Source organism: Otolemur garnettii, unplaced genomic scaffold (assembly GCF_000181295.1).
Source record: "Otolemur garnettii isolate 467f Iridium unplaced genomic scaffold, OtoGar3 scaffold00223, whole genome shotgun sequence".
NCBI classification, from domain to species: Eukaryota; Metazoa; Chordata; class Mammalia; order Primates; family Galagidae; genus Otolemur; species Otolemur garnettii.
The window spans coordinates 4,133-16,887 of NW_003852618.1; the positions used below are offsets into that span (position 1 = coordinate 4,133).

General features: G+C 40.9%; 1 protein-coding gene and 1 pseudogene across 1 annotated transcript; both read right to left on the reverse strand.

Moving 5' to 3' along the window:
* Positions 1–3,048: 3,048 nt before the first annotated feature.
* LOC100960748 (olfactory receptor 2H2-like) lies at positions 3,049–4,361 on the reverse strand. The gene has a single exon (XM_003801835.2). The coding sequence runs from the start codon at positions 4,079–4,081 to the stop codon at positions 3,128–3,130; it is 954 nt and encodes a 317-aa protein (XP_003801883.1). The 5' UTR covers positions 4,082–4,361; the 3' UTR covers positions 3,049–3,127.
* Positions 4,362–6,476: 2,115 nt separating this feature from the next.
* On the reverse strand, positions 6,477–7,107 carry LOC100945425 (annotated as a pseudogene).
* Positions 7,108–12,755: the final 5,648 nt, after the last annotated feature.

Genomic DNA, 12,755 nt, shown 5'->3' on the forward strand with positions numbered 1-12,755 from the left:
CTCATAGGCCCTAGAGTTATCTAAGATGAACTATAGAGACAGTAGGATTGGAGAGTAACCCAAGACCCCAAGTACTTCTTTCTGTTCTTGATCCTAGCTCCTGCCATCCTAGCTCCCTTAGAAAGAGTCATGTTGATCACTTTTTGATTTCTTTTGAGTACTGATGGGATTCTTCAGACCGGTTGAAAGAAAGAACTAAAGAATTATGATTGGTTTGCTTCCTATAGAACACCACTGAGGAAGCCTGAGAATGCAAAGAAAGCATATCCAATGTTGGGGGCGGGGACTGAGAAAGAGCCAGGTACCTGAGGAGAACCAATCTGTCCATCTTCTGGGCAATGTCATGTTTTCAATATGAGAAAAAGCAAGTTAAACACAAAATAGATATCTGAAGTGTAGAATAGGACAAAACCAGGGGTTGGGAGAAAAAAGGCAATGGCAAAAGGAAGAGAAGAGATACTGCAAAAAAAGAGGGTGTCCCATCCCCTCTCTGGGGAATGACCCATATAGTTGACAGTGCATATCTTCCCACATACATGAGGGATGTTATTACTTTTTTTGTGGGTAGGAAAATGTGGGTATGAGGAGGGCATTTCTGGAGGCTTAGGAAGTGAGGTTGGTCTCTCTCCCCTCCTGATCCTCTTCTCCAGTCAGGGAAAGGAAGGAATTCAATGTATGAGTGAGGTGAAGTGTAAGAGGGGAGCATCCCACTTGACTGAGGCAGAACCGTCCAAAAGACAGAGCTTGGAGGGAGATTGAAAATGAAGACAGTACTGTTAAGACCTCCCTCCAAGCCTTGAGACAGAACCTGCAAATACCAGTAGTTATCACTAAATATTGTGGATTTTTCTCTCCAAAACTATTCTAGAATGGAAAAATACCACCCCTTTCTTGGAGTTACTCCTATCTCCTACCTTCTACTCCCCCACCCCTTGCTACTACTTGGGCTTAGGAAGGTGGTGATCATCTGCATTTTCAGCACCCAGTTGGGAACAGGAAGACTTAAAAACCTTACTATGTAGAAGAAAATCAATCTCTATTTCAATAATAATTTCTGTTTTAGGTTCTCTCTTTGCATAATGCAGGACAATAACTCTACAATGTCTTCATCCCACTACCAGGATATCCATAAAGGTGGAACAGTATATGGTCTGCATACTCATTCCCACCTGGGGTGAACCCTGTATTAATCTCTATGCTTTGTCCAGTTCATCTCCAAATTCATGCTGGTGCAAAGCCTTACAAGTCCTCCACCCAGAAGAGTCTTCCTCCACCCATTCAATTCTCTCCAACAAATGTTACTGAGCAGAAAATTCTTATGTGGCATCAATGATATAAAACCATCTATGTAAACCCATTTCTCAAATTACATGTTTTTGGAAGCTGAATGAACATTAAAATGACAATGAACAATGTGTATTGCAAAAATACTATGGCTAATATAATGGTTGCTATAGAAAGTTTCCTAAATGTTGCATGGTAGTAAAGAAGAGGTATCATGATTGCCAAGTACAATTTTTTTTTACATTTGGAGTCAAGAATGCTTAGAGTTTGCAGGGCTATGGTCTATGTTCCTTTATGTGAATGGGTAATAAGACCCAGATAGCAAAGGCTATGTCAGTAGCCGGTTGGGGTGGGAGATAAAGAGTAAAGAAAGCTCCCAGGAATGTCATCAACAGAAAAAAAAGGGTGGCGCCTGTGGCTCAAGGAGTAGGGCGCTGGCCCCATATGCTGGAGGTGGCGGGTTCAAACCCAGCTCCGGCCAAAAAAAACTGCAAATAAATAAATAAACAAATAAAATTGCTTTATTAAAAAAGAAAAAAAAGGAGAAAATAGTAGTTTGGAAAATAAGTTCCAGTCCTTAGGTTCATATTGTTGTTGTGGAAAATGTTCTGTTTACTGGAAGGCTGAGGTGAGTGAATAGCTTGAGCTCAGAAGTTTGAGACCATCCTGAACAAGGGTGAGACCCTATGTCTACTAAAACAGAAAAATTAGCTGGTATTGTGATGGGCACCTATATTCCCAGCTTCTTGGGAGGCTGAGGCAAGAGGGTCACTTGAGCCCAAGAGTTTGAGGTTGCTGTGAGCTATGATTCTACATAACTCTACTTAAGGTGACAAAGTGAGACTCTGTTTCAAAAAGCAAACAAATTACTCCCAAAACACAAAATGCAGTTTTTGACTTTATTTTCTTTTTCTTTCTTTCTTTCTTACTTTTTTTTTTTTTATTAAATCATAACTGTACCTTAATGTATTTAAGCGTACAACATGCTGATTTTACGTACAATTTGGAATGCTTACATCAAACTGGTTAACATAGCCTTCACCTCTCTTACTTAGTTGTTGCGTTAAGACATTTGTACTCTTACTAGATTTGACATATACCCTTGCATTTACAATGGGTTTATTGCAAGGCAATCTTAGTCTGGGACGCCACACGCGATCCCATATTTAGCCAGTAGATGGCATCAAAGTCCTCGATGTCAAAATTGTCCTGCCAGCCTCTCCTTGTGAGCTGCAGGTGGTAGGCACTGTAAGAGGGGAAACACCAGGACTGAAGAAGTTCATCTTTCTCCCTAAGGCTCTGTTTAGACTTCAAACCTAAAGATACTGGGATATGTGATTATGGTGTGAAAAGAACAGCATGCATTTGAGTATTGCCTGACTGGAAAGCCAGCAGACCTGGCTTTTAGTTCTAATACTGTGTGTCCTTGGGTGAATTTCTGAACTTGTCTGGGTTTCAGCTTCCCTCTCTCCCTGTCTGTTATTTGGGAAATGAAGTAAAAGGACAATGCAAAATGGACATATAGGAAAGTGGAAAAAACGTAAGAGAGAAGCAAGGAAGATAACTGTAGGAATTAGAATTGGAGGTGAATAGTGATGGTATGACAAGGGAGGGGAACTATTAAAAAAGAGAGAACAGAGGAGATATTAAATTTAATTCATCTTTTCTGACAAAGATATTTACCTCCATTTACCATATTCTCAGTCTCTACCTCTCTCTCACGCACACATACAGAGCTGGCTATCATCTATTGCTGTGGTATGATGGATGAGGAAGACAGAGGGTGGGTAATTTAAACCTCCTCATAAAAGCATGTAGAAGCTCTTCTCAATTTTAAAGCACATTAAGCAGCTCTCCCTAAGTTTTCCCTGGAGTGCCTGTCTTTCCCCAGCAACCTCCTGAAGGCACTCTTTACCTCTTTGTTCCTCAGGGTGTATATGAGAGGGTTAAGTGAAGGCGTTCCCACTGCATAGAAGAGACCAAAGAACTTGCCCCTTTCTTGGGCATAGGGATTTTTGGGCTGGAGGTAGACAGCAATGACTGAGCTGTAGAAGAGGATGACAACCATGAGATGGGAGGAGCAGGTTCCAAAAGCTTTCCTCCTTCCTTTTGCAGAGTTAATCCTTAGCACTGCCCGGCCAATGGCACCATAGGAAACAAGAATGAAGCTAAGAGGTATAACTACTAAGATGACGCTGGATACAGCTAACTGGATTTCATTGTAGGAGGTGTCTCCACAAGACAATCGAATTAAAGAAGGGACTTCACATAAAAAGTCATCTATTTGCCGGTGTGGGCAGAAGGGCAGGTGGAGGGTGGGTGGTGTCTGGACTACTGATTGAACCAGACCCATAACCCAGGCAACAGTTGCCAGCTGCCAGCACAGGCGGGGGTGGATGATGGTGGCATAGTGGAGGGGTTGGCAGACAGCCACATAGCGGTCAAAGGCCATCACTGTCAGGAGAATGCACTCAGTGGCCCCCAGGGACAGGAAGATGAAGAGCTGCACAGAGCAGCCCAGGAAGCTGATGGTTTTCTTTGGGCCCCAGAGGTTGACCAGCATCTGGGGGACACAACTTGTGGTGAAGCAGAGGTCCAAGAAGGAGAGGTTGGAGAGGAAAAAGTACATTGGAGAGTGGAGCTTGGGGTCCAGCACAGACAGCAGGATGATGAGGGTGTTGCCCACCAGGGTCAGGAGGTAGGCAGTTAAGACAACCAGGAAGAGAATCTTTTCCAGCCCTGGGTGTTCAGAGAAGCCCAGAAGAAGGAAGCCCTCTGGGGAGCTTTGGTTGCCCATGGCCTGTTTTTGTCTGGACCTGGAGGGATGAGCCTGTTAGACTAGTGTGATTCAACCTGTCCTATCAACACTCACCTGGGTGCTTATAAGTTACATCAGGTGGACATTTCTCTTCTGTCTAGCCATGCAGGCTCCCTTCCCAGGGTCATCAGCATCCTGCAGCTCCTGCTCTTCTTCTGTTCCTCTTGGTCAAATCTTGTCTATTGGGAGCAAAGAAACCAAAAAGGTGCTGGGCAATGGAGCTTCACGCTGCTACTCTGACTTTCTGATTGAGAGCAAAGAAAGTGGATATAAAATATGGATTCATTAATTACTCTTCATTAACACAACAATAAATTATTGAGCTCTACTGTTCTGAGTTTTGCAGTAGTTTTGAATATTCTATGAAGCATATCCAGAAAGAATTACCTAAAGTTCTTCTAATAGCATTTCCTATCATAGATATCTATGGAGGGTTGTTTTCCAGTCCTGGGCATAAATTTCCTAGAATTATCTATGTTTTTTATGTGCTACTCTTGTTTGTAGGAGTGAGCCTAACCAGAGGCTCAGTGCATAAATCAAGAAGAAAATATTTCCTCTGTGTGAAATGACCCCACCCACAGAAAGATCAGTTAGGTGATTTTGTGCCTTCTCCCTTTTAAAAAAAATTATGATTTTTTTCACTTTTTAAAAGATTTTTAATGTAATATTTGGTGCACAACATAATTATGATTTATTGAAGTAAATACATGAGCTTTGTTTACAAATGGAAAGCTCTAACTTCAACATTATGTGCACTGTAGCACCATAAGATGAAAAAAAGCTACCAATTTTTTTGTTCTGAGGCTTAGAAATAAAAAGATATGCTTTTTAGAAATAATTTATGTTTCAAATAAAATTATATCAATAGCAAAATACAATGAATTGAGACAGGCATTTAAGTAGGAGGTAGAATTTGTTTAATATTTCCTTAATTCTTTTCACAATTTGAGATTTAAAATATTTTTTAAATAAAAATTTAAACCTACAGGGAATTTCCAAGAGTAGTCTAAAAAAGTTCCTGTGCACTCTTTATGTGTAGTAATAGATTGTTAATATTTGACACTTTTTTATCATTTCATCTTTCTCTTTATGCGTGTAATCAGATTTATTACAAGCTATTGTACAGTAGTTTGCCTATATAAGGCTTCTTCACTTTTTCTAAGAAAAAGGAAATTCTTTTATGTCAAAACAGCACAGCTGTTGCTTTAAGAAAGCCAACATTGGGTGACGCCTGGGGCTCACAGTAGTAGGGTGCCGGCCCCATATACCAGAGGTGGTGGGTTCATACCTGGCCCTGGCCACCCTGGCCAAAAACTGCAAAAAAATAAAATGAATAAATAAAGCCAACATTGGTAACTATTAATATGGGCAACTATGGATTTTACAGAATAATAACAGCATACCCTCCTTTCCAGTTTAAGAACAGAACAGTTGCTACCAATATCTTTGAAGCCTTTTATGTACCCCTCCCTCATATTTTGTTTCCTTCAAGAAGTGACCCTATTCTGATTATTTTTATCTATTTATTTTTTTATTCTGATTATTTTTAATTCTTTTTTTTTGAGACAGAATCTCAAACTGTCGCCCTCGGTAGAGTGCCACGGTGTCACAGCTTATAGGAACCTCGAACTCTTGGGCTTGAGCGATTCTCTTGCCTCAGCCTCCCAGGTAGCTGGTGCCTGCCACAATGCCTGGCTATTTTTTGTTTGTAGTTGCCACTGTTGTTTTAGCTGGTCCGGGCTGGGTTTGAACCCACCAACCTCTATGTATGTTGGCCAGCGCCCTTCCCTCTGAGCTACAGGCACCACCTATTTTTAATTCTTCATACCTTTTTATTTAGTTTTTCGAGACAGAGTCTCAAGCTGTTGCCTGAGTTGAGTGCTGTGGCATCATAGCTCAGAGCAACCTCAAACTCTTGGGTTCCAGTGCTCTTGTCTCAGGGTTTCTATTTTTAGTAGAGATAGGGTCTTGTGTTTTTTTTTGCTCAGGCTGGTCTCCAACTTGTGAGCTCAAGCTATTTACCCACCTTGGCCTCCCAGAGTGCTGGGATTACAGGATTCAGCCCCCTTGCCCAGCCTCTTCAGACCTTTTTAAACTTTATAGCATTTTATCTCAACAATTGCCCACTGTGTTTTTTTTTTCTAAGTTGCAGTTGTCATTGTTGTTTGGTGGGCCTGGGGCTAGATTTGAGCCCGCCAGCTCTGGTGTATGTGGCTGGCGTCCTAGCTGCTTGAGCTACAGGTGCCATGCCTGCCCCCTTGTGTTTTTTTTTTTTTTTTTTAACATTTCCATTTTTTTCTTTAAAAGGAGTGAGTTTTGTATGGGGGGGTTAAATGCTTTATACACAAGGAAAAAAAACTGCGTTAGAACCAACTTATTCATCATCATCATCTTCATCATTCTCTCCATCTTCATCCTTTTCATCTTCCTCATCTTCCTCCTCTTCCTTCTTTTTCTTGCTTTTTTCAGCCTTGCCGACTCCCTTTTCCCTGCATCAGGCTTTCCTTTAGCTCGGTATGCAGCAATATCCTTTTCGTATTTTTCCTTCAGCTTTGCAGCCTTCTTTTCCTCAGGCTGCTTGTCACCCGCAGCAGTATAATTCCACATCTCTCCCAGCTTCTTTGCAACATCACCAATGGATGTAGGCCGGGATGTTCTCCTTTGATTTTTGGGGGATATTCAGAACAGAACAAGAAAAAGGCCGAAGGAGGCCTTTTGGGTGCATTGAGATCCTTGGACTTCTTTTTAGTTTCCCCTTTAGGAAGGACATATGTTTTCATTTCTCTTTCATAACAGGCCTTGTCCGCCTTTGCCATATCTTCACATTTTCCTTTCTTTTTAGGAGACATGGTCTTCCACCTCTCTGAGCACTTCTTAGAAAACTCTGAGAAGCTGACTGAAGCATCTGGGTGCTTCTTCTTGTACTCCTCCCGACAAGTTTGCACAAAGAATGCATATGATGACATTTTGCCTCTCGGCTTCTTAAGATCTCCTTTGTCCACGTTTAGTTATTTTCCCTCAGCGAGGCACAGAGTCGCCCAGTGCCCATCCAGCTCTCACTTGCCCGGGCTCTGTCTCTATGGAGCTCAAGGTACTGTAATGGCTGTGAGAGCGGGAGCCACCCACTTGTTTTATTCATCAAACTGTAGCATTCCTCACAGTCTTACTCTCTTGGCAACTTACTTCAGAATGTTTTTTCTGAATCTTTCAGTTGGTATCTTCCTTAGACTCTGTTCTCTGTTATTGCCAGACTTTAATAACACATGCTTTCCTTATCCTATTTATTCCAGTTCTTTCCTCTGTCACCAACAATAGGCAGCACTACTTTTCCTACTTTCCATTAATTCCACACATATATGCATCCGTTTATTTTTTATTGGTCCCCAAAGAGTCAGTCATGTGCTAGCTGCTACATGGCTATAAGATATAAATTATATTCTACAATCCAGTCATGAGAACCACCTATTGTTTTAATAGTTATTATCTAGTGAATGCTTCCTATATACCAGACACTATGCTAAATAATTTCCTGGAATACTTGCTTCTCACAACAACCCTGCAAGTTAGTCGATACACATCTTATCCTTTCTTTATAGAAGAATAAAGTCTCAGAGAGGCAAAGTAACTTGCCAACAAGTGCCATGACCAGGACTCTAGACCCTGTTTGATTCCAAACACCATTGAGAACATGTAGAAATTGATGAACTATAGAGGAATAAACTTAGAACTTACTTGCAATAAAGTCAGAATCTCCTCATCGCCTTGCTACAAGCGCATCCCCACGAACAGGACCGTATGAGATTGGTTGTTGTCTCCATTTGATTCTTACCATGCAAACTAAAAGCAACTATGGAGGAATATTACACCTTTAAAATTGATAGAGCTTAGATTTCTGATAAGAGTTAGGATTGCTAGTGCTTATGTTCTTGGGCATTTTTTAAAGTACTGCATGTTTATTGCTCCTTTCAACTTCAAGAGTTGGGCACTATTACTACCTTCCTTTCTACATAAAGAAATGAAGGCATGCAGAGGATCAATCACTTGTTCTGGAAAGTGCCACTAGTAAACGTCAGAGGTGCGCTTTAAACCCAGGTGGGCTAGCTGAAAGGCTGTGTACCAACCATGTTCCACCATCAGTCTCTGCCAGATGCACAAGCCAGAGGTAGCTCTTTGTTATGGACTTCTCTGTTAATATCCTCTTTTCGTCAATTCAGTAAATTAACCTTTCTTTAACCCCTCTTCTAGTGGTACTGGAGACAGAGAGTAATGGTGAGATAGAGGGATAGATCCCAGGACTCCCATCCCACAGAGAGAAACAGCTCATTAATTCTGCTAAGACTAGGGGCCCCTCAGGCCATTGACAGCTAATTAGCCACTGGTACTAATGGTTAAGAACGAAGAGAGGATTTAAAGAAAATGTGCCAGCAGTGGTGCTCCCAGTGGTAAATATGAAAGTCACCTCTGCTCCTCTGTGTCACTGGGGAGTGGAAGGGCACTATTTTCTCCTCACCCCCATCATCCCAACATCTCATAGTGCCAATCTTAGATTGCCTGTCTTAGACTATGCTCATTCAATACCACCTTACTTTGGTTTGTTTCCTTTCTCCTTTTAAATCAAGGTATCATTTACATAATGAAATGCATATATTTCAATGGACAATTCACTGGATTTTGAGAAATGTACACAAGCAGGCAATCATCGTTCTTGTGACATTCCTGTAAGAGCACACAAAAACATGCAACAACAGGCTTGGCACCCATATTACAGTGGTTACAGCCCCAGCCACATACACTGAAGGTGGTGGGTTCCAACCCAGCCAGGGCCAGCAAACCAACAATGACAACTTCAAGAAAAAGTAGCCGGACCGGGCGCCTGTAGTCCCAGCTACTTGGGAGGCTGAGGCAAGAGGATCGCTTAAGCCTGGGAGTTTGACGTTGTGAGCTGTGATGCCACAGCATTCTACCCAGGGCGACAGCTTGAGACTCTTGTCTCAACAACAAAACAAACAAAGAAACAAACAAAAAAAAACCATGCAACAACAATAATGAATGCCACTCAGCAAGGCTTACTGCACACATCATCCCAAAGACAGTTGAGACACTGATATACCAAGGTTATGAACTCTTACTGAATTATTTGTAGTGCTGCCAGCATAAGCACATGGGGCAAGTTTGCAAACTTAATTGTCAGACCTTGGTAGATATTGAATTTTTTGTTTCACTTTTTCTATTTTTCCACTCTAGAATTTCTATCTGGTTCTTTGTATAGTTTATATTTCATTGCTGATATTCTCTGTTGCATCTCTGTAATCTGGTTGTACTTTAATTCTTTTATTTGTTTCAAAGTATTACAGGCATACAAATGTTTTTGGTTGCACATTCTTAATAGACACTTTGAAATTTTGTTTTTTGTTTTTGAGACAGAGTCTCACTCTGTTGTCCAGGCTAGTGCCATGACATCATGGCGCAGAGGAACTACAAACTCCTGAGGTCACATGATCCTCTTGCCTCAGTCTCCTAGTAGCTGGAATTACAAGAATGCACCACCATGCCTGGCTAATTTTTCTACTTTTAGTAGAGATGGGGTCTTGCTCTTTCTCAGGCTGATCTTGAACTCATGAGGTCAAGCAAACCCCTGACCTCAGCCTCTCAGGGCGCTAGGATTATAGGCCTGAACTGCTGTGCGTGGCCTACAAAGTAGGCGTGGCCTACTTTGAAATCTTTATTTGCTAAATTCAACATCAGTTCTATTTAGAGTCAGCTTCCATTCACTGTGTTTCTTTTTTCTGAGACTGGATCATACTTTGCCATTTCTTTGCATGTCTCATACTATTTTAGATATCAAATTGTAACAACTTTATGTTCTGATTTTTTCCCCCTGAGAATTATTTCATTAACTTTCTTGGAACTACTATGTGGAATCTGTGAATTTCACAATTTGTAGGTTTTGCTGCCTTTACTCAGTTTTAAAAAATTCATGTTTGTAAATATCAGATCCCAGAAGCTTTCCTTGTGTTTGATAGCTTAGTGGTTATCTGAAGATTGGGCAGAAGTTTAGTTCAAATATTTTGAGTTCAAAAGCTTCCATCCTCTGCCAGTGGGTCTGTGTTTGTGTTGGGAGCACATTCAAATTCAGACAGCTTTCAAGTCTGTCTTGGTTTTTAACTTTGTGAAGGGTCCTTTCATGTTTCTTTTGCATGTGTCTGTAGTTTTCCAATCAGTCAAGAGTGTATAGAGATCTTGTCTAATCTTTGTATATGTATTTCATGCCCAGCACCTTCCCATTACATTTCTGGTAAGTCCATTGTTCACCTCATCTGAACTGTAACCTCGGTTTAGTAGAGCCTTAAACACTACTGAGTTTGCTACTTTTACTGGCACAAACCCAAGATAATGAGTTTTGATTTTTGCTGTAAATCAATTCAGCCCTCTCTAACAATGAAGCTGCTAGTTTTCATGGCCAGCCCTGCCTGGTGAAATTGCTACCAAATTGAGTTGGAGTGGCAAGGGAGCAGTCTTGGTAAGATAGAGTATCATGATTCTTGCCTGAAGTTCTAGCAGTTTCTTGAGTAAGTGCTTCTCAGTTTATCATTTGTCAATTTCCATAGCTATGAAATGATTGTTTTTGACAATTTGTCCTGTTTTATACTTTTCTTTTGAGGGAAGGAGGAAAATTTGCTATCTCCTTTACCATATCTGGAAGTCCCTCCTTCATTTAAATTTTAACATGTTAATTTTTGCCTGGACCTGAAGGGATGAGGCTGTTAGACTAGTGTGATCAATCTGTCCTATCAAAACTCACCTGGTTGCCTGTGCAAGTTATTGTTTTTGAGGTTACAAAATGCATCCTTAACTTGCAACAAACTACTCTGACTTCATATAATACCCCTTAACATACAGCGTAAAAATCTTATAACAGTATAATTCCATTTGCAGTCTTTTCATTTTTGTGCAACTATTGCCATGTTTGTTTTACTTTACATACGTTACAAGGAAAGAAGACAACTTTTATAGTCTTATATTTACTGTTTTCAGTGCTCTCCAATCCTTCTTATAGATTTGAGTGTCTATCTACTATGATTTCTCTATAGACTAAAACACTTCCTTTAGCTTTTTTTTTTTTTTTTTAATAGTGAATATCTTCTGGCAACAAATTCTCTCAGCTACTTTTTACATCCTTTGTTTTGCTTTCATTTGTTTCTGATGAGAAGTTAACTGTCATTTTTATTGTTTTTGGGATTTTTTGAGACAGAGTCTCACAATGTTGTCCTAGGTAGAGTGCCATAACATCACAGCTCACAGCAACCTCAAACTCTTGGGCTTAAGCAGTTCTCTAGCCTCAGCTTCCCAAGTAGTTGGGACTATAAACACTTGTACTACTTGGCGGGTACCAAGTAGTTGTGGTACCTGCCACAACGCCTGGCTATTTTTTTGGTTGTAGTTATCATTTTTGTTTAGTAGGTCCCGGTGGGTTGGAACCCGCCAGCTCCGGTGTATGTGGCTGGCTATGTAACCACTGAGCTATGGGCACTGAGTCATGTCATTTTTTGTTGTTGTTGTTGTTGTTGTAGTTTTAAGAGAGAGAGTCTCACTTTCTTGTCCTCGGTAGAGTGCCATGGTGTCACATAGCTGACAGCAACCTCCAGCTCCTGGGCTTAGGCAATTCTCTTGCCTCAGCCTCCAGAGCAGCCGGGACTACAGGTGCCCGCCACAACACCCGGCTATATTTTTGTTGCAGTTTGGCCGGGGCCGGGTTTGAACAGGAGCTACCTGAGTCATGTCATTTTTATTGTTGTTCCTTATTATGTAATATGTCCCCCTCTCACCAAGCTGCTTTTAAGATTTAAAAAACAAACAAAAAACCTTTTGGTTTTTATAGTTCAACTATGATGTGTCTAGATGTGGTGTTTATTTAAACAGCTTGGTACTGGCACAAGAACAGACATACACCAATGAGTCAGAACAGAAAATTCAGATATAAAACCATCCTCACATTGCCATGTGATCTTTGACAAAACAGACAATAACATACACTGGGGGAAAGCATCCCTATATAATAAATGGTCCTGGCAAAATTGGATAGCTACATGTGAAAGATTGAAACAGAATCCACACCTCTCACCACTCACCAAAATTCACAATGGGTAACAGAGTGAAATCTAAGACAGGAAGCCATAAGAATTCTATTTTTTTTCTTTGATACAGAATCTCATTTTGTCACCCTCAGTAGGGTGCTGTGGCATCATAGCTCACAGCAACCTCAAACTCTTAGGCTTAAGTGATCCTTTTGCCTCATCCTCCCAAGTACCATAAAGGTGATCCCACCAATCACCCTTCCCCTGCCCCTCCCCTCCCTCTCCCCTTTCCCCATATTCTTGGGCTATAATTGGGTTATAGCATTCATATGAAATCTATAAATTAGTTTCATAGTAGGGCTGAATACATTGGACACTTTCTCTTCCATTCTTGAGATACTTTGCTAAGAAGAATATTTTCTAGCTCCATTCCTGTAAACATGAAGGAGGTAAAGTCTCCATCTTTCTTAACGGCTGCATAGTATTCCATGGTGTACATAAACCACAATTTATTGATCCATTCAGGATTGATGGGCTCTTGGGCTTTTTCCATGACCTAGCAATTATGAATTGGGCTG